We start from the raw sequence: 22653 nt of genomic DNA, 5'->3' as shown, positions 1-22653 counted from the left end.
GCCAAACGAACACCTTACAACAAAATAATTTATGGACACTGAAAGAGAGCTTTGGTAAACTGACATATCGCTAACCCACTATAGCATTCTCATATAATACATTTATTTCCAAGCATTAGCAGGTTTTTGCATGTTTGATCAATGAAATAAATGTTCATTCTAATGTGATTTTGAACTTACCCATTGCGCCTGCTTCCGTACACACACACGAACAAAAACCACACGCAGGATTCTTATCACATGACCTACGCAGTCCGTACCAATAATTTGGGGAAATCAATGAAATCCCACGTTCATGGGCTTTATGACGAAGTCTCGCGAGTTTTCCCGTGTGATCTTGATTGCTGTCGCTGAAGAGTAGGAGGAAAATACCAGGTACAGTATTTAAAACAATATATTTTCTTTACCAAAACATACTTGACTCCTAAAATAGATATTCGCGTTCCTAAACTGACCCTGTGCTTATTTATGTCTGATAGAAATTCATTGAGGCCAAATAGATGGAGTTGTTCTGCTTGATAGCGGCCAGGCTTCAATGTTGTGGTTTTCGTCGAAGGCCGCAGTATTACGTTTCCGGCTTATACCAAAAGGACAGTCACTCAGTTCCCCAACTTTATTTACGAATACGTTACTGACGTTAAAATGACGTACATGGCAATCTCATACAACAATTTTACAACATTGCAGTTATTCTATTTTAACCTGGCTTCTATGTGCTATGATACATTTAACCGGCCGTCATTGTAAATAATAATTTGTTCAAAACTGACTTGCCTAGTTAAATAAATAAAATAACCTAAATAACTCACTGTAACGTTACAGTACAGCAGTACACCCACTAACTGCAACGTTAAACATTGAGCCTTAGTTTTATTAGTGAAATGGCAATGATCATCAGAAAAAAACATGTTTTTGCAGAACAATTCATGATGAGTTATGCTGAAAAGCCGGAGGAGATAACGAGAGAGGAGTGGATGGAAAAGCTCAACAATGTCCACATTCAGAGAGCTGACATGAACAGGCTCATCATGAACTACTTGGTGACGGGTACAGTAAACCATGCACACACACAAACATAGGCATACCAAGAAATACCAGGTGCACAAAAAGGTGCTCTAAACAGATAATTGTATGTCTTTGATATCAACAGAGGGGTTTAAGGAGGCAGCTGAGAAGTTCCGTATGGAGTCTGGAATTGAGCCCAGTGTGGACCTGGATTCTCTGGATGAGAGGATAAAGATCCGGGAGATGATCCTGAAGGGACAGATACAGGAGGCCATTGCACTCATCAACAGCTTGCACCCAGAACTGCTCGACACAAACCGCTACCTGTACTTTCACCTACAGGTAAAAAGCAGATGGCCTCTCCCTTTATTCTTCTGGCACTCTTATGTGCAGTGTTCCCTTTATTCCATGCAATCTGTTCCTCTCACTATCCTTTTCTTTCGTCCATCCCCCCCTCTGACCGTCCCCTCATACTGATCTGCCCCTCTGCAGCAGCAGCACCTGATTGAGCTGATCCGTCTGAGGGAGACTGAGGCAGCACTAGAGTTTGCTCAGTCCCAGCTGGCCGAGCAGGGGGAGGAGAGCAGAGAGTGTCTGACAGAGATGGAGAGAACCCTGGCCCTGCTGGCCTTCGACAACCCTGAGGAGTCGCCCTTCGGAGACCTCCTCAACACGATGCAGAGGCAGAAGGTGAGGCTTTAATGTCGCATCATAATCTAGAAATAGATAACTTATTGCTTTGTAATTGTACGTTTCTGCTATTTAATTTTATTTCTTCAGTATTTGAACTTTTGACTACATTATTGCAGATTTCATGTTCTTCTTGTCCACTGTGTGCTTCCTGAAGGTATGGAGTGAAGTGAACCAGTCTGTGCTGGACTACGAGAACAGAGAGTCAACGCCCAAACTGGCCAAGCTCCTCAAACTGCTCCTGTGGGCTCAGAACGAACTTGACCAAAAGAAAGTCAAGTACCCCAAAATGACAGACCTCAGCAAGGGCACGATCGAGGACCCAAAGTGACCGCACACCAGGCTATGTGTGCCGTGGGAAACTAAACGGACTCACCTACTCCCCTCCTATCTATTTATGCTCCGACACAGACTGACTCATACTACTTTTTTCTTTTTTTGTGTGGGTTGCTTTTTGGGAGACTTTGATAACATGGACTGTGCAAACTTGATGGTTTGTATTTTTAAAGTGACTTTATGACTGAAACTTCAACATCTGAAATATAAACCCTTGTATTTTAATGAAGTAAAATTAGACTTTTGTTTCATGTCTCCGATAGATGGTTACATATTTCAGTTTCACTATTTTTTTCTGTCTACTGGCAGGGAAAGTTAGCAATCTTTGCATATGGAGGATGTGTTTAAAGCCTAAATTAGGCTCTCGGGACTATAATGTGTCAACCTAGAAGAGGAATGAAGGTGTGGTGTTTGGGTAGAACGATTGGTTCCCATTGCTGTGGTCCACTGTCAACATTGTTTTATTTTTCTGAACAAAAACATGCACATTTGAGTTTAATGCTATAGGATAGGGGCCAAAGCTTCTGGGTACTGATGGTGAATGCTTCTAAGCTGCCAATGCCCTGTATCTTTGTCAGAGTTTTATTGCAACTTTAGTTTTCATCCTGTGTTATCTTGAACAAACAAGACAATAATGTGAATACATACAGAGACATCCACTCAGTTCACGGTGGCTGTTTTGCAACCGGATTATTTACATGTATGGAATAAAATACTCTTTTGGAACACTTGATATGCCTAGGTTGTTGTTCATTATATTTGCAACAAAAAATATGTAATGATGATATTGTGTGTGTTATTGTCATCTGTGTGCTAGTTACCGATAGCTTACTTTCTCACAGGATGGAACAAGTAAGAAATGTTTTAGACACCAATGTGCAGGAATCTCACTTTTTCCCCATCTGATTGCAGGTTATATAATGGTACCTATGCTTGGTACCTTAGGCAGAGGAGCCAACTCATTGAAGATGTTCTGCTGCGTCCCTGGCTGTCATATGAAGGATGACAGCACCTACTACATCGCAACAGAGGATCATCAGACATGCTTTTGCCAAGGGCAGGGTAGTGCATCCATCCCGTAAGTGGTAGACCTACAACATTTAGGATGATATGGCCATTATAGACTAACATTCTGTAGTAGCTGGCTATATTGGGCTGGGATGTGTGGTTCTTCTCATATGGACCCTGCTGAGTTTTGCTGTGCAATCCAATCAGGTATTTATGGAAGTTTGTTCCTGCCAACCCCCCCCCCAAAAATATCTGACTTTGTTATGAAATAGTTAGTCACAATCTCATGATGACTTCTCATAATTATAAGTCATTATCTTTTTTATTTAACTATGCAAGACAGTTAAGGAGAAATTCTTATTTGCAATGACAGCCTACCCCAGCCATGGGACTCTCAATCACAGCTGGATGTGCTGGTTTGTGATACAGCCTGGATTCAAACCAGGGACTGTAGTGACACCTCTTGCACTGAGATGCAGTGCCTTAGACCACTGTGCCACTTGGGAGCCAAATACATTTAGGTGATCTGTATCACATGAATCCAATGTGCACTTTGCCTGCCTGAACTTTCAAGGATAGCCTTATGTATATCCTATAGCCAATCACACATTGTGTGTGTGTGTATGCGAGAGAGAGTTTGTGGTGGTATCGTCCCATATTAATGGATTGGAGAGTTTTGTTGATGTGAGTTAGTGCCTGTATGATGACATCTGGTTTATCAGATGTAATTAATTTCTCTAACACTTTCAGTTAATAGCTCAGGCATTTATTTCCTTAAATCACTGAACACCGCTTTTGCTCATTTGCAGTTAATTGTTTAATTCCAGCATTCACTTCCAGCATTTGAATCAATTTCTACATTGCACTGTGTTATTATTTACACACTGTGGTGTTTCTCTTGTCTTAGTATGCCTCTATGTAAACATAAGAGTGGGAGTTCTACGACTAGAGGGCGAAGGGTCTGTCCTCCTGAAATTGTTGACTGTTTTTGTACTTGCTAGGATTTCTCAGCTGTTAGCAGCCAATGGCATGTTCTCTTACTGGCAATACAACGGATGATTGCCATTTTTTTAAATCATTACTGAATTATTTAATGTAACAAATCAAACATTAAATCTTGTAAACAATTCATGGTAATTTGTTAACCTTGTAAATGATTAATTTAGACCCCGTGTTTATTTTTTTGTGTGTTGTTGCTCTGCTATTAAAAGAGACAGGTAGCTATTTGAGACTTTTTATGGTAATTAATTAACTCAATTCAATTCATTAAAGGGGCAATCTGAGAATGGTACATTAATTATTTTTTAACTTAAAAAAAAAAAAATATATAGCCATTGATTCTTGATTTTACTCCACCAACCCAAAATGTAAGCTTGTTTTACTCCACTGTTTGTAAACAAACACTGTGTCTATGGAATTGAGTGGTTACATTTCTCCTGTCCCATTCCTCAGCTGTTTACCAAATAAAGTGGTGGGGACGGTGCTTTATTCTTTGAATCCCAGATTGCCCCTCAACTTGCAGATCTATTCAATGTCCATGATCCAAACTTACTATCTCGTAATAATGAGTTACTATCTCATTATTATGAGTTAATTGATAATGCCAGAGAAGCCAGTGTTTGGAGGATATATTGGCACAGGTGTTGTTAGTCGAGTGCCAGCAAACCGTAATGATTTACATATTTTATTTTTTTTAACTTTCATTTTATTAATTTATACATACAATTTCATCCATCCACAAGATATAGTCTTGACACAAATCTAGGGTTGCTACCCAAGCCGGCTGGTTGTTTGTATTATCGGTTTGGTTGCCAGAGACAGGACCCAGTCGTTCAATCTTTTTGTTCTACATTTATGGACACGATCCAGTCGTTTGTTCGAAATGTTCCTGCTTGCTAGCTAGCCAACTACAGCTAACTTAGTCACACAAGACAAACAGCAAAGTGGCTGCATTTGTGTTTGTTTAAGCTGTTTTTGAGTGACATGAATTTGGATACATCCATAACAATGAGCTAATGATGTGATTTCACTGGGCATAGAAAATGTGCTCTCTTGTCAGGACAATGTGGAGCTAGCCAAAAACACAGCTAACACAATCACTGAAGCTGGAAATAAAGCAAATGAGCTGCACTTCGTTTAATTTCATCTGCTTTTTTTATTGATGGTTCTTTATATATATCCATAAAAATTATGCTGATTCATGATTTCGACTGGCTGAGAAAAGCTGCCTGTCTGTCTCATCCCGACTTGTTCAACATTACTATGGGACAGCTGGAGATCGAATTTCAATATTGAAACAATGTTGCAAATGTCAGACAGAGAGCAAGGTTTATACAAATATCTGCTGTTGAAACCAAATGTAATTCTAAAAGAAATGCGAGATAATGTGTAGATGCTTTTTATAGTGGAGATCAAGTTTATAAATTGCCTGGCTGGGCTGATGGAACAGAGTAAATAGGCATTTTAACCTCAGCTTTAACCGGTGGTCATTTGTGGAATAGACACTGGCTGGAATGCGGTTTTACCCAATAGGATTCAGGATTAGACCCCCGTTGTATAATATCTCCTAATTATGACTTCCTATATCATTATTTTGACTTACTGTGAGATAGTAGACTTACTAGTTACTAATTATGATTTACTATCTCGTAGTCAGATTTTTCGGGGGGGAGGGTGGCGTGAACGGGCTTCCATAGTTATCATCCAGGTTATGTAGCATAGAGTTTCAAGAATATTGCACAGTCATTATGGAGCGCGAACGCCTATGTTGGATGGATGTACTAGGCAGCGATACCCCGGGTGGAAAAGAGTGCATTCAAACTGGTTTTCATAGGGACTGAGTAACTTCTTTAACTTACTTCCTGGTGTAACAAACCGTTAGCAGGAAGAACTGCGTGTCTGGAAAAGAAAACGGACACGTGGATTATCATTGCTCCTCTAGTTCCAGGCAAGAGCCACGGAAATAAAAACCATCCTCTCTGTGGCTATCTGTCCTTATTCTCCCGTGATCTTCACCTCATCACACTGCAATACAATAACGGATCCTCGTTAAACGAAAGGGAAATGATACGTGGGCGCGAACATCGATCAAAGCGTTTCTTTTTGTCGGCTTTCCTCACTCATTCCATAGGCCACTGAACTGCGACGTGCAGGAAAAAGCAAATCTCAAACATTAGCATCTCTTGTTGAATGGCAATTCTGCAAAAACATGGAAAGATCTCTGGTCCAGATTTGGTCTGCCTCAAAGAAACCCCGCCAGACACAATCGGTGACGCCGGAGGTCATCAGAAGAATTGGAGTGAACATAACACGAACTGGCCCAGGTGAGTTAACGAAGCAAGATTTTAGTATCCATCCTTTCCCCCAAAGACTAAAACTACCATGTTGAAATTACGGACGTTTTCTTAGGTTTGTAATAACATAACACTATATGAGAGATGTCTTAGCTAGTTCCTTATTTTGCAAATGCCCCTACAAGTTAGAAATTATTTGAGCTCTCAGGTTATGTTACTCGGCTGCACACACACACTTTTTGGGACTTTCAAAGTTACTAGGAAGTCTGATAGTCAGTCATTTTATAGAATTTTCTTAGCATCCATCATAGCCTTATCTTTGTCTTGTCAACTAAGGATTCAGCCAATACTAATATCACGAGATGTAGGCTTAACCTAACTAGTTAGTACAATTTAGCATAGATACAATTTATACATTTGAAGTAAAGTGAATACGCCTAGTTGGTTAAGTTTAACGTTCAACATGTCTCATGAGCCACATTTGCTGTTTTTAAAATGTAGAAAAGCAAAATAAATGTACATATGTTGGTTTTACTGAGAATACCCACTCTCACACCTACTCTCTCAAACACACCATTGTCTTTGCTGCACAATCATTCCCTGCACCCGCTCTGCAGACCCCTGGCGCGGGTATGGACAGTGGTGCTACTGCTGGGAACCTGTCTGCTGTACTGTGCCCGCGTGGCCATGCCCATCTGTTCCGTCAGCATGGCCGAGAAGTTTAACTGGACCAAGAGGGAACAGGGCATGGTGCTGGGCAGCTTCTTCTGGGGCTACTGCTTCACACAGGTCCTTGGAGGCTACGTCAGCGACAGGTGGGCAACGAGAGGAGATGATTATAGAGTTATTGTCTGTTTGCTCATAAATTTGCACATAAATTGCCTGTGTGCACAACCTGCAGCTGCGCTCACTACATACAATAGCTACAATAAACAGTGTACATTGCATTACATTTATTCACCTTTAAACACAGATGGACAATCGGATGATATGAGACCTGCGATTTGAGAAATAGCCCAAGACTTTATCTGTTTTACACATTTGTTTTACGTCATACAGCTGCTCCATTGGTACAATTGACTATAAAACAATACATTTTATATAACTCATTCACTTCAAAACACCCATTTTCCCAAAAAGCAAAAGAACTCCTGAGGGGATGGTGATAGAATGTCATGGTGCAGAGATACTACTGTACATGCTACAGAGTATAAAGGGAGTGTAGTTTTAGGAGCCAATACCCATTTGAGACAGAAGATGGAGTAATTTACCTTAAATTATAAGGTAGTGTTTATATGGGCCCCTTTCAAGCAGCCCCTTATTTAGCACTTATTTGCTTTTTCAACATTATTTTTGTTACAGCCTTATTCTAAAATTGAATAAAACAAATGTTATTTTATTTCACCTTTTATTTAACCAGGTAGGCCAGTTGAGAACAAGTTCTCATTTACAATTCCTCATAACTCTACACACAATACCCCATAATGACAAAGCGAAAACAGATTTTTAGACATTTTTGCTAATTTATAAAAAATAAAAATCAGAAATACCTTATTTACATAAGTACTTGCTTTGCTTATGAGACTTGAAATTGAGTTGATCCTGTTTCCATTGATCATCCTTTATTGGAATCCACCTGTGGTAAATTCTATTGATTGGACATGATTTGGAAAGGCACACACCTGTCTATATAAGGTCCCACAGTTGACAGTGCATGTCAGAGCAGAAACCAAGCCATGAGGTCGAAGGAATTGTCCATGGAGCTCCGAGACAGGATTGTGTCGAGGCACAGATCTCGGGAAGGGTACCAACACATTTCTGCAGCATTGAAGGTCCTCAAGAACATGATGGACTCCATTATTGTTATATGGAAGAAGTTTGGAACCACAGAGAACCTTCCTAGAGCTGTCCGCCCGGCAAAACTGAGCAATTGGGTGAGAAGGGACTTGGTCAGGGAGGTGACCAAGAACCCCATGGTTACTCTTTGATTTGATGAGTCCAAATGAGGACTAAAATAGATTCTAATCTTCAACATTAAAATACAATTCATAATACGATCACATTTTCACGTAACACACTGTTACAGACATAATACACTGTTACAGACATAACACACTGTTACAGACATAACACACTGTTACAGACATAATACACTGTTACAGACATAACACACTGTTACAGACATAATACACTTTTACAGACATAACACACTGTTACAGACATAACACACTGTTACAGACATAATACACTGTTACAGACATAACACACTGTTACAGACATAACACACTGTTACAGACATAATACACTGTTACAGACATAATACACTGTTACAGACGTAACACACTGTTACAGACATAATACACTGTTACAGACATAATACACTGTTACAGACATAACACACTGTTACAGACATAATACACTGTTACAGACATAATACACTGTTACAGACATAATACACTGTTACAGACATAACACACTGTTACAGACATAACACACTGTTACAGACATAATACACTGTTACAGACATAATACACTGTTACAGACATACATAACACACTGTTACAGACATAATACACTGTTACAGACATAACACACTGTTACAGACATAATACACTGTTACAGACATAATACACTGTTACAGACATAACACACTGTTACAGACATAACACACTGTTACAGACATAACACACTGTTACAGACATAATACACTGTTACAGACATAATACACTGTTACAGACATAACACACTGTTACAGACATAACACACTGTTACAGACATAACACACTGTTACAGACATAACACACTGTTACAGACATAATACACTGTTAGACATAACACACTGTTACAGACATAACACACTGTTACAGACATAACACACTGACATATTGACCAGATAAATACTCAAACAGTTTAAAAAGATGGATTGATTCTTCATCCTCCATAGTCCAGCACAACTTTCCCATGTATTATATTAATGGTTTTAAAGTATTGTTTTCATTTATATATTGAAAGGTTTCTGGTTTGCTCAGACAAATTATTCAATTTCTTTATTGCTCTAAATCGAAATGTTATTTTGCCCATTTCTCTTTTCTGTCTGGATAACACAGATGGGACAATCTGTTCCTAGTATTTACTATCTGTCTCTTACCAACTGAATCCTGTTGTGAAGAGTTTTAAATGGTGTATACTATGGAATATAATGCGCATGTTTTTTCTCAATTATCTTGTTGATTGATGACCAACCAAGCGCTTTGAGCATGACTACAACAGAAGAACCATGTCTCCACCTTAAAACAATGCTTGCTGCTTTGCTCTGTGCAATCTGCAGCCTCCTAATTTGAAAAAATATCCTCTCATATTGCCCTGGTTTCCAGTGGTTTGCGGAAGAGGATGTCTTCCTTAATTGACCCCCCATAAACGTAACGGACATATACCAGGAGCTGTGCCAGGCCAGCCAGGTCTGTTGACTCATCCAGCTGTAACGGACATATACCAGGAGCTGTGCCAGGCCAGCCAGGTCTGTTGACTCATCCAGCTGTAACAGACATCTAAATGTGTTTCGGTCAAAGCCAAAATATATTATTTAGGTTGACCAAGTTAAAAACCTCATGTATTTTGATAGGAAGACTACATACATTAACCTGAGCTATATGCAACCCTTTCCTTGTCAAGTGAAGATCAATAGAGCATGTATTCATTATAGTAGAAGTCATGATACACCACAACACACAAACTCAAATTTGAACATTAAATTAAAATAGCCAGGGAGTTACTCTAGAGTCCCGATACAATTGCCTGTTGATGTAAAGTTTATTCATCACCATGGAGACTTGTTGATTCAGGCAATGCTTTTCCTTCATAATGGGATACTGTTTTTTTTTCTCCTTTCATTGATCTCCGTGGGGAAGTGATCATTCATTCCAAAATCAGTGTTTCTGAGTTCTCTGCACATGTTCTTCGTCATTTCCTTTTGCTTAAAATGGTCAAAACATGCAATAATAGCCCGTGGCCTATTCCCAGAGGCCTTACCTATTCTATGGACTCTGGAGAAAGTGGTCTATTCCCAGAGGCCTTACCTATTCTATGGACTCTGGAGAAAGTGACATTACGCACAACATCCGTGGGCAGTTTCAGTTGAGTTGACATAAAGTCTCGGACTGTGTCCTCACAGCCTCTGCTGTTGTCATTCTCCGGGATCCCTGAGAATATTAGATTGTTCCGCATTGATGGGCACTGTACATCAAGCAATGATACTTTTAGTTGTTTGTTCTCCCTTTGCACCACCTCCACCTTGCTATGAATAGAGTCTACAGCACCTTTCAGCTCCGTGTTCTCTTTCCTTAGATCATCTATCTGACGTTGGCTGAATTCTAGACTGGCACATAATGCATTGACGTCCTCTCGTAAATATATCCAAGATATCAAGTTTGGCAAGCCTTTCATTGATGGATTTTAACAAGTCAACATCCATATCCGTAAAAACCTCTCTCCACATGTGCCTTCTTGCTTGGGGATGGTTTGGTGCCATCGCTGACACAGCTTGGCCAACTTGGTTTTGTTTTGTTGATTGGGTTTGTTGTCCTCAGCAGTGCTCGAATCCTCCTTAAAACCAGTGACGCGTTTCTTTTTGACTTCGTAAGTGTCTCTCGTCAATGAATCGTTCAAGCTCCTCGACGGTTTGAGTCATCCAGCGTGTTTTGCAGGCAGAGTTAAACAAAAATAACAAAACAATGGATGGATCTTTCCGGTAGATACACACAATAAAACACGTTTGAACTATTGAGTACTCACTCGTGGTTGGAGGAAGTGCTAGTGTTAAGAGGATAAGAGAAACACTGTTGTTTGGTTAGCAGGTTTTCAGTAGGTCAGTGACACAGGCAACACAGATCACTGTGTTGGCTGATGGTTGAATCTATTCAAAAGGAAAACCTGACAGAGCTCCAGAGTTCCTCTGTGGAAATAGGAGAACCTTCCAGAAGGACAATCATCTCTGCAGCACTCCACCAATCAGGCCTTTATGGTAGAGTGGCCAGACGTAAACCACTCCTCAGTAAAAGGCACATAACATCCCACTTGGAGTTTGCCAAAAGGCACCTAAAGACTCTCAGACCATGATAAACAAGATTCTCTGGTCTGATGAAACCAATGTTGTGCTCTTTGGCCTGAATGCCAAGTGTCAAGTCTGAAGGAAACCTGGCACCATCCCTTCGGTGAAGCATGCTGGCGGCAGCATCATGCTGTGAGGATGTTTTTCATCGGCAGGGACTGGGAGAATAGTCAGGATCGAAGGAAAGATGAACAGAGAAAAGTAAAGGGAGATACTTGATGAAAACCTGCTCCAGAACACTCAGGACTTCAGACTGGGGCAACGGTTCACCTTCCAACAGGACCACGACCCTAATCACACAGACACTGCAGGAGTGGCTTCGGGACAAGTCTCTGAATGTCCTTGCGTGGTCCAGCCAGAGCCCCGACTTGAACCCGATCGAACATCTCCAAAGAGACCTGAAAATAGCTGTGCAGCAACACTCCTCATCCAACCTGACAGAGCTTGAGAGAATCTGCAGAGAAGAATGGGAGAAACTCCCAAAATACAGGTGTGCCAAGCTTGTAGTGTCATACCCAAGAAGACTCAAGGCTGTAATCACTGACAAAGGTGCTTCAACAATGTAATGAGTAAAGGGTCTGAATACTTATGTAAATGTAATTTCATTTTTTAATAAAAATAAAAAAAATTAAAAAACATTTGCAAGAAATTCTCAACCTGTTTTTCTTTGTCATTATGGGGAATTGTGTGTAGATTTGAGGGGGGGGGGGATTTTAAATCTATCCATTTTAGAATAAGGCTGTAAGGTAACAATGTGGAAAAAGTCAAGGGGTCTGAATACTTGCCCGAATGCACTGTATATATCAGGTCGTAACTGGCAATTTGGGAGGGTTGGGGGTTGTTGTTTGAACATGGGGTCTGTTTGCATTTCAAATTAAGGAGGTGTTAAACAATAGAAGTTATCAATGAATTTACCTGCAAAAAAAGCAGAGAATCATTCACACACACCCAATTCCTGTATTTTGGATACAGGGTCTGCGAAAATGCAGGAAAAATAAAACATTTTTTTTGGGAGAACCCGTTTCAGAAATATGAAAAAGCTGTTTTTTAATTGAAGTTGTGGTACATTTGTGGGATTTTGGTCTGTGTATGAAAGGGATACAAGATAAACCTTTAAGTCATGAGTGGAATTTGAAGGGCATTATATGACCGTTATTATTATATTGTGTGTTGTTTGAGGAGTGCACAGCCCTTGTGCTGGTGTCTGGGTGGTGAAAAGGGTGACCGCAATGACGTCGACGTCCTTGGTTAGTTGTGCTTGCTTTGTATGCTGATGTCCACTCAAAGCAGATCAAATCATCCAATGTCAGTCATTTTTCAATTACATTGCCTGGCAGTTGTGTTTCCTGGTAGGAAAGATGAGTACCAAGACATTTTAAGTGACTGCAGACTAAAAGGTATTTAATGATTCTCTGTTTCTTCACATGGCAGGCGACGTTTAGGGTCATCTCACATCTTGCCAACGGAGGAAATAAGTAATCGAGCGTTCAAAGTTCAGAAGCCTCTGCTCTCAACTCCGCCCCCCAAAATCAACGAAGTGAAACGGTCTTAACTCCACTGAAACAGTTTAGATTTGGCCTAAACACCTGAAGCTATTATCATATGATTCTGCTTTTCAATTCTTTCAGATATTAGAGGAAGCACCCAGGAAATGGGTAGCTGATAATGGGAAGTAGCCTCCTTGTCTCCTTTTCTTCATTTGCATTGTTCTGACAACAGAATAGGTGAAAGCTAATTGTTGGAGACCAACTGGATCACTTGGTTTCATGTATACATGTTGTTATGAATAGTGCAAATGAAGCAGATTAGATGAGAAAATACATGTTGTACTATTGAGAGATGCATAATTGTTATCATCTGGTAACAGTACCGTGTCTTTCCTTCAGGTTGTAGATTGAGAGTATGTCATCATTGTAACTGTCATCTACTTGTATCACTGTTTCATCATTCTCTTCCCCTAAGAGTTGGAGGAGGAGGTTAGTAGTCCAGTAGTAATGATAGTGTTGTTATATTACTCCATCTCTTCCCCTCAGGGTTGGAGGAGGAGGTTAGTAGTCCAGTAGTAATGATAGTGTTGTTTTATTACTCCATCTCTTCCCCTCAGGGTTGGAGGAGGAGGTTAGTAGTCCAGTAGTAATGATAGTGTTGTTATATTACTCCATCTTTTCCCCTCAGGGTTGGAGGAGGAGGTTAGTAGTCCAGTAGTAATGATAGTGTTGTTATATTACTCCATCTTTTCCCCTCAGGGTTGGAGGAGGAGGTTAGTAGTCCAGTAGTAATGATAGTGTTGTTATATTACTCCATCTCTTCCCCTCAGGGTTGGAGGAGGAGGTTAGTAGTCCAGTAGTAATGATAGTGTTGTTATATTACTCCATCTCTTCCCCTCAGGGTTGGAGGAGGAGGTTAGTAGTCCAGTAGTAATGATAGTGTTGTTATATTACTCCATCTTTTCCCCTCAGGGTTGGAGGAGGAGGTTAGTAGTCCAGTAGTAATGATAGTGTTGTCATATTACTCCATCTCTTCCCCTCAGGGTTGGAGGAGGATGTTAGTAGTCTAGTAGTAATGATAGTGTTGTTATATTACTCCATCTCTTCCCCTCAGGGTTGGAGGAGGATGTTAGTAGTCTAGTAGTAATGATAGTGTTGTTATATTACTCCATCTCTTCCCCTCAGGGTTGGAGGAGGAGGTTAGTAGTCCAGTAGTAATGATAGTGTTGTTATATTACTCCATCTCCTCCCCTCAGGGTTGGAGGAGGTGGTTAGTAGTCCAGTAGTAATGATAGTGTTGTTATATTACTCCATCTCTTCCCCTCAGGGTTGGAGGAGGAGGTTAGTAGTCCAGTAGTAATGATAGTGTTGTTATATTACTCCATCTCTTCCCCTCAGGGTTGGAGGAGGACGTTAGTAGTCTAGTAGTAATGATAGTGTTGTTATATTACTCCATCTCTTCCCCTCAGGGTTGGAGGAGGATGTTAGTAGTCTAGTAGTAATGATAGTGTTGTTATATTACTCCATCTCTTCCCCTCAGGGTTGGAGGAGGAGGTTAGTAGTCCAGTAGTAATGATAGTGTTGTTATATTACTCCATCTCCTCCCCTCAGGGTTGGAGGAGGTGGTTAGTAGTCCAGTAGTAATGATAGTGTTGTTATATTACTCCATCTCTTCCCCTCAGGGTTGGAGGAGGAGGTTAGTAGTCCAGTAGTAATGATAGTGTTGTTATATTACTCCATCTCTTCCCCTCAGGGTTGGAGGAGGAGGTTAGTAGTCTAGTAGTAATGATAGTGTTGTTATATTACTCCATCTTTTCCCCTCAGGGTTGGAGGAGGAGGTTAGTAGTCTAGTAGTAATGATAGTGTTGTTATATTACTCCATCTCTTCCCCTCAGGGTTGACGGTGTAGTGTAATACTGTAGTAATAGCCATGCTGTTATATGACTCTCTCTTCCCCTCAGGGTTGACGGTGTAGTGTATTACTGTAGTAATAGCCATGCTGTTATATGACTCTCTCTTCCCCTCAGGGTTGACGGTGTAGTGTAATACTGTAGTAATAGCCATGCTGTTATATGACTCTCTCTTCCCCTCAGGGTTGACGGTGTAGTGTAATACTGTAGTAGTAGCCATGCTGTTATATGACTCTCTCTTCCCCTCAGGGTTGACGGTGTAGTGTAATACTGTAGTAATAGCCATGCTGTTATATGACTCTCTCTTCCCCTCAGGGTTGACGGTGTAGTGTAATACTGTAGTAATAGCCATGCTGTTATATGACTCTCTCTTCCCCTCAGGGTTGACGGTGTAGTGTAATACTGTAGTAATAGCCATGCTGTTATATGACTCTCTCTTCCCCTCAGGGTTGACAGTGTAGTGTAATACTGTAGTAATAGCCATGCTGTTATATGACTCTCTCTTCCCCTCAGGGTTGACGGTGTAGTGTAATACTGTAGTAATAGCCATGCTGTTATATGACTCTCTCTTCCCCTCAGGGTTGACGGTGTAGTGTAATACTGTAGTAATAGCCATGCTGTTATATGACTCTCTTCCCCTCAGGGTTGACGGTGTAGTGTAATACTGTAGTAATAGCCATGCTGTTATATGACTCTCTTCCCCTCAGGGTTGACGGTGTAGTGTAATACTGTAGTAATAGCCATGCTGTTATATGACTCTCTCTTCCCCTCAGGGTTGACGGTGTAGTGTAATACTGTAGTAATAGCCATGCTGTTATATGACTCTCTCTTCCCCTCAGGGTTGACGGTGTAGTGTAATACTGTAGTAATAGCCATGCTGTTATATGACTCTCTCTTCCCCTCAGGGTTGACGGTGTAGTGTAATACTGTAGTAATAGCCATGCTGTTATATGACTCTCTCTTCCCCTCAGGGTTGACGGTGTAGTGTAATACTGTAGTAATAGCCATGCTGTTATATGACTCTCTCTTCCCCTCAGGGTTGACGGTGTAGTGTAATACTGTAGTAATAGCCATGCTGTTATATGACTCTCTTCCCCTCAGGGTTGACGGTGTAGTGTAATACTGTAGTAATAGCCATGCTGTTATATTACTCTCTCTTCCCCTCAGTGTTGACGGTGTAGTGTAATACTGTAGTAATATCCATGCTGTTATATGACGCTCTTCCCCTCAGGGTTGACGGTGTAGTGTAATACTGTAGTAGTAGCCATGCTGTTATATGACTCTCTCTTCCCCTCAGGGTTGACAGTGTAGTGTAATACTGTAGTAATAGCCATGCTGTTATATGACTCTCTTCCCCTCAGGGTTGACAGTGTAGTGTAATACTGTAGTAATAGCCATGCTGTTATATGACTCTCTCTTCCCCTCAGGGTTGACGGTGTAGTGTAATACTGTAGTAGTAGCCATGCTGTTATATGACTCTCTCCTCCCCTCAGGGTTGACGGTGTAGTGTAATACTGTAGTAATAGCCATGCTGTTATATTACTCTCTCTTCCCCTCAGTGTTGACGGTGTAGTGTAATACTGTAGTAATAGCCATGCTGTTATATTACTCTCTCTTCCCCTCAGTGTTGACGGTGTAGTGTAATACTGTAGTAATATCCATGCTGTTATATGACGCTCTTCCCCTCAGGGTTGACGGTGTAGTGTAATACTGTAGTAATAGCCATGCTGTTATATTACTCACTCTTCCCCTCAGTGTTGACGGTGTAGTGTAATACTGTAGTAATATCCATGCTGTTATACGACGCTCTTCCCCTCAGGGTTGACGGTGTAGTGTAATACTGTAGTAATAGCCATGCTGTTATATGACTCTCTTCCCCTCAGGGTTGACGGTGTAGTGTAATACTGTAGTAATAGCCATGCTGTTATATGACTCTCTCTTCCCCTCAGGGTTGACGGTGTAGTGTAATACTGTAGTAATAGCCATGCTGTTATATGACTCTCTTCCCCTCAGGGTTGACGGTGTAGTGTAATACTGTAGTAATAGCCATGCTGTTATATGACTCTCTCTTCCCCTCAGGGTTGACGGTGTAGTGTAATACTGTACTAATAGCCATGCTGTTATATTACTCTCTCTTCCCCTCAGGGTTGACGGTGTAGTGTAATACTGTAGTAATAGCCATGCTGTTATATGACTCTCTCTTCCCCTCAGGGTTGACGGTGTAGTGTAATACTGTAGTAGTAGCCATGCTGTTATATGACTCTCTCTTCCCCTCAGGGTTGACAGTGTAGTGTAATACTGTAGTAATAGCCATGCTGTTATATGACTCTCTCTTCCCCTCAGGGTTGACGGTGTAGTGTAATACTGTAGTAGTAGCCATGCTGTTATATGACTCTCTCTTCCCCTCAGGGTTGACAGTGTAGTGTAATACTGTAGTAATAGCCATGCTGTTATATGACTCTCTCTTCCCCTCAGGGTTGAAGGTGAGAATGTATAGTCGTAATAATAAAGTTGTCTGGAGAGTGCATGTTGTTGCAGTAACATTATTATGATATCTATTCCCTTCAGGGTTGGAGGTGAGAAGGTGCTCCTGCTGTCTGCGGCGGCCTGGGGGGCGATGACAGCCTTCACGCCCGTCCTGGCCCACTTCTGCTCTCAGCCCATCTTCTCCATGACGCTGGCCCGCTTCCTGATGGGGCTGCTGCAAGGTCAGAGGTCACTGGGCACTGGGAGCGAATGAACAGCTATGCTCCGTCTCAAATGACACCCTATTATTTCCTATATGGTGCTGTAATTATAACTACATGGGGAAGGGACAAGCAACTGTGTGCCCAAACCGAGAGAACTGGTTTCTGGTTCAGAGACAATTACTGTACAAAACCAGTCAAATAGTTTCTCTGTCCTGAACAAACAAAAATGGTCTCACCTTCAGAACTACATAGCCTGTGGCTTTAACTTTAAGAGTGGCCTCTGGGGTTGAAGTTTGACTTTATTGCTTCCTCCTGAGGTATAACTGTTCGCGTTTCCTACTTTTTTTATTTCTTTTTTTATTGAACCCTTGTTTTACGATTGTGCATATTTTTCCGTCAAAGTTAAATTATGAACTTTGCTCTTTAGCGAGTTTTTTCCCATCCTATCCAATACCAGGTGTATCAAACGCCTCTGAATGATGTATCAATGGTTACACATTGTAACTATGCAATAGACTAGAAACATGATTTAAGTAAAGGCTGATTTGTAATTCATATATAGAGAAAAAAAAACAGTACATCCTACCAGCACGCCCACAAGCGAGCCACTCAGGTGGAGAATAACGTGAGGAACGAGATGGGAATAACAATCCAGGCTATTTGCTCTGAGACCGGCGTAATAATGTAATGAAACAAGCAGGGAGCAGGTTTCAAACCCTCAACATTCTAGCCCGAAGACCAGCACGCTATCGATGGTGCCCAAATGTATTAATTGGGGTTGGGGCCGATTGTGGCTAAAAACACTTTCTATTGGAATCTTTATCATGTGGAAAGGGGGAAAAGTATTATTATTAGTTTTTCACAAGCGCAGCAGGATGGGCTATTAGCTGAATAATAAGACTATTCAACCTCTACTAAAGAGCCGAGTTAGGTGTGAACCCACCAACTTGCAACACATTTTTTGTATACATCTTTCTGCATCTACCTACACACGGTCAATGTTCTGAAGGAAAAAAAAGAGGAAAAAAATATATATATATATATACTGAAAGGATATTTTCAGGACCCTGTCTTTCGAAGATAAAGATCATTCGTAGAAATCCAAATAACTTCCCGTGCTTGTTCAATGAACCATAAACAATTAATGACATGAGATGAGATGAACCTGACATGAGGACTCCTTGCTGTCCCCAGTCCACCTGGCCATGCTCCTGCTCCAGTTTCAACTGACCTGAGCCCTAGGACCGTGCCCCAGGACTACCTGACATGAAGGCTCCTTGCTGTCCCCAGTCCACCTGACTGTGCTGCTGCTCCAGTTTCAACTGTTCTGCCTTATTATTATTCGACCATGCTGGTCATTTATGAACATTTGAACATCTTGGTCATGTTCTGTTATAATCTCTACCCGGCACAGCCAGAAGAGGACTGGCCACCCCACATAGCCCGGTTCCTCTCTAGGTTTCTTCCTAGGTTTTGGCCTTTCTAGGGAGTTTTTCCTAGCCACCGTGCTTTTACACCTGCATTGTTTGCTGTTTGGGGTTTTAGGCTGGGTTTCTGTACAGCACTTTGAGATATCAGCTGATGTACGAAGGGCTATATAAATAAATTTGATTTGATTTTGATTTGATTTAATGAACATGCACCTGTGGAACGATCTTTAAGACACTAACAGCTTACAGACGGTAGGCAATTAAGGTCACAGTTATGAAAACCTAGGACACCAAAGAGGCCTTTCTACTGACTTTGAAAAACACCAAAAGAAAGACCAGGGTCCCTGCTCATCTGCGTGAACGTGTCTTAGGCATGCCGCAAGGAGGCATGAGGACCGTAGATGTGACCAGGGTAATACATTGCAATGTCCGTACTGTGAGACGGGGCTACAAGGAGACAGGACAGACAGCTGATCGTCCTCGTAGTAGCAGACCACGTGTAACAACACCTGAACAGGATCGGTACATCACACCTGCTGGACAGGTACAGGATGGCAACAACAACTGCCAGAGTTACTCCAGGAACGCACAATCCCTCCATCAGTGCTCAGACTGTCCACAATAGGTTGAGAGGGCAGGACTGCGGGCTTGTAGGCCTGTTGTAAGGCAGGTCTTCACCAGACATCACCAGCAACAACGTTGCCTATGGGCACAAACCCACCGTCGCTGGATTAGACAGAACTGGCTAAAAGTGCTCTTCACTGACGAGTCGTGGTTTTGTTTCACCGGGGATGATGGTTGGATTCACGTTTACCATCAAAGGAATGAGCGTTACACCGAGGCCTGTACTCTGGAGCGGGATTGATTTGGAGGTGGAGGGTCCGTCATGTTCTGGGGTGGTGTGTCACAGCATCATTGGACTGAGCTTGTTGTCATTGCAGGTAATCTCAATGCTGTGCGTTATAGGGAAGACATCCTCCTCCCTCATGTGGTACCCTTCCCTCAGGCTCATCCTGACATGACCCTCCAGCATGACAATGCCATCAGCCATACTGCTCGTTCTGTGTGTGATTTCCTGCAAGACAGGAATGTCAGTGTTCTGCCATGGCCAGCAACAAGCCCGGATCTCAATCCCATTGACCACGTCTGGGACCAGTTGGATTAGAGGGTGAGGGCTAGGGCCATTCCCCTCAGAAATGTCCGGAAACTTGCAGGTGCCTTGATGAAAGAGTGGGGTAACATCTCACAGCATGAACTGGCAAATCTGGTGCAGAGGCAAAACAGGTTAACATTCGCAAGGCCGCAGGGCCAAACGGAATATCAGGAAGCGTACTCAGAGTATGCTCTGACCAGCTAGCAAGTGTCTCCATTGACATTGGCAGTAGAATGGCCCGTACTGAAGAGCTCAGCGACTTTCAACATGGCACTGTCATATGATGCCAACTGTTCAACAAGTCAAATTTCTGCCCTGTTAGAGCTGCCCCGGTCAACTCGAAGTGCTGTTATTGTGACGTGTAAACATCTAGGAGCAACAATGGTTCGGCCACAAAGTGGTAGGCCACAGAAGATCACAGAACGGGACCGGCGAGTGCTGTAGCACGCTTGCAATGCTCACTACCGATTTCCAAACTGCCTCTGGAAGCAGCGTCAGCACTAGAACTGTTCGTCGGGAGCTTCATGAAATGGGTTTCCATTAGCCACACACAAGGCTAAGATCTTCATTTCACAATGCCAAGCGTCGGCTGGAGGGGTGTAAAGCTCGACACCATTGGACTGGAGCAGTGGAAACGCGTTCTCGGGAGTGATGAATCAAACTTCAGCATCTGGCAGTCAAACAGACAAATCTGGGTTTGGTGGATGCCAGGAGAACCTGCCCCAAAGCATAGTGCCAACTGTAAAGCTCACGCCATCACGCCCTCATCCACATCGATGGGGCTGTAGTGGAGCGGGTTGAGTTTCAAGTTCACTAAAGAATTAACATGTTCCAGACGCACACAGTTGTCAGGGCAAGACAGCGCCTCTTCCCCCTCGGGAGGCTATAAAGATTTGGCATGGGCCTTCAGATACTCAAAAAGATATGCAGCTTTATCATGTAGAGCAGGTATTCCTAAACTGAGGTACGCGCAATGCCGTCAAGGGGTACGCAAACTAAAAATGTGATTCTTATATGGTGCAGATATGGCTGGGACAAATGTACAACAAGAGAGGATATGTTTAAAGTGCTGGACAGCTTTGTGACATCAAATGGACTTTGGTGGTCAAGATGTGTTGGTATCTGTACTGATGGTGTAAAAGCCATGACAGGGAGACATAGTGGAGTGGTAGTGTGTTTGTAAGCAGTTGCTCCCGACACCACTTGGGTACTCTGCAGCATCCACTGACACTACAGTGAAAATGGTTAACTTTGTTTAAGCAAGGCCCCTGAACTCTCCTCTATTTGCTGCATTATGCAATGAAATGTGCAGCGTCCATGTAACGTTTTTACAACATGTAGGAGAGCGCTACAGAGAATGGGAGAAACTCCCCAGATACTCGAGGCTGTAATCACTGCCAAAGGTGCTTCAACAAAGTACTGAGTAAAGGCTCTGAATACTTATGGAAATGCCATTATTTATTTTTATATGTAAATCTTTCGAAAGACCTGTTTTTGCTTTGTCATTATGGGGTATTGTGTGTAGGTTGATGAGGGGGGAAAACAATTTCATCTATTTGCGAGTAAGGCTGTAATGTAGCAATGTGGAAATAGTCATGGGGTCTGAATATTTTCTGAATGCACGGTATATGTACATAGCTACCTCAATTACCTCCGTACCCCTGCATATTGACTCAGTACTGGTACTCCCTGTATATAGCCATGTTATTACCTCGTACCCCTGCATATTGACTCAGTACTGGTACTCCCTGTATATAGCCATGTTATTACCTCGTACCCCTGCATATTGACACAGTACTGGTACTCCCTGTATATAGTCATGTTATTACCTCGTACCCCTGCATATTGACTCAGTACTGGTACTCCCTGTATATAGCCATGTTATTACCTCATACCCCTTCACATTGACTCAGTTCTGGTACTCCTTGTATATTGCCATGTTATTACCTCGTACCCCTGCACATTGATTCAGTACTGGTACTCCTTGAATATTGCCATGTTATTACCTCGTACCCCTGCACATTGACTCAGTACTGGTACTCCTTGTATATTGCCATGTTATTACCTCGTACCCCTGCATATTGACTCAGTACTGGTACTCCCTTTATATTGCCATGTTATTACCTCGTACCCCTGCATATTGACTCAGTACTGGTACTCCTTGTATATTGCCATGTTATTACCTCGTACCCCTGCATATTGACTCAGTACTGGTACTCCCTGTATATTGCCATGTTATTACCTCGTACCCCTGCACATTGACTCAGTACTGGTACTCCCTGTATATTGCCATGTTATTACCTCGTACCCCTGCATATTGACTCAGTACTGGTACTCCTTGTATATTGCCATGTTATTACCTCGTACCCCTGCATATTGACTCAGTACTGGTACTCCCTGTATATTGCCATGTTATTACCTCGTACCCCTGCATATTGACTCAGTACTGGTACTCCCTGTATATTGCCATGTTATTACCTCGTACCCCTGCATATTGACTCAGTACTGGTACTCCCTGTATATAGCCATGTTATTACCTCGTAC

At 42.0% G+C, this 22653-nt stretch overlaps 2 protein-coding genes across 3 annotated transcripts in view; both read left to right on the top strand.

Annotated features, from left to right (window-relative positions):
* The first annotated feature begins 239 nt into the window (after window positions 1-239).
* On the top strand, window positions 240-2762 carry LOC118394886 (glucose-induced degradation protein 8-B homolog). The gene is made up of 5 exons (XM_035788501.2): window positions 240-375; window positions 919-1047; window positions 1151-1347; window positions 1498-1695; window positions 1853-2762. The coding sequence occupies exons 2-5, from the start codon at window positions 927-929 to the stop codon at window positions 2024-2026; spliced, it is 690 nt and encodes a 229-aa protein (XP_035644394.1). The 5' UTR covers window positions 240-375; window positions 919-926; the 3' UTR covers window positions 2027-2762.
* Window positions 2763-5675: 2913 nt separating this feature from the next.
* The window catches only part of LOC118395240 (solute carrier family 17 member 9-like), a 31217-nt gene continuing 14239 nt past the window's right edge, over window positions 5676-22653 (top strand). Inside the window, exons 1-3 of one of the 2 annotated variants that reach the window (XR_008065328.1) lie at window positions 5676-6362; window positions 6950-7147; window positions 17405-17544. Coding sequence is in view for 1 of the 2 variants with exons in the window: in XM_052463977.1 (XP_052319937.1) it covers window positions 6229-6362; window positions 6950-7147; window positions 17405-17544 (472 nt within the window). In the remaining variant the exon portion in view is untranslated. The remainder of the gene's footprint in view (window positions 6363-6949; window positions 7148-17404; window positions 17545-22653) is intronic. The other variant, XM_052463977.1, reaches the window with a different exon arrangement.

Source organism: Oncorhynchus keta, chromosome 15, assembly GCF_023373465.1.
Source record: "Oncorhynchus keta strain PuntledgeMale-10-30-2019 chromosome 15, Oket_V2, whole genome shotgun sequence".
Taxonomy (NCBI): Eukaryota; Metazoa; Chordata; class Actinopteri; order Salmoniformes; family Salmonidae; genus Oncorhynchus; species Oncorhynchus keta.
Note: the sequence above shows the minus strand (reverse complement) of the source record. Positions and strands in the feature narration are given on the sequence as shown.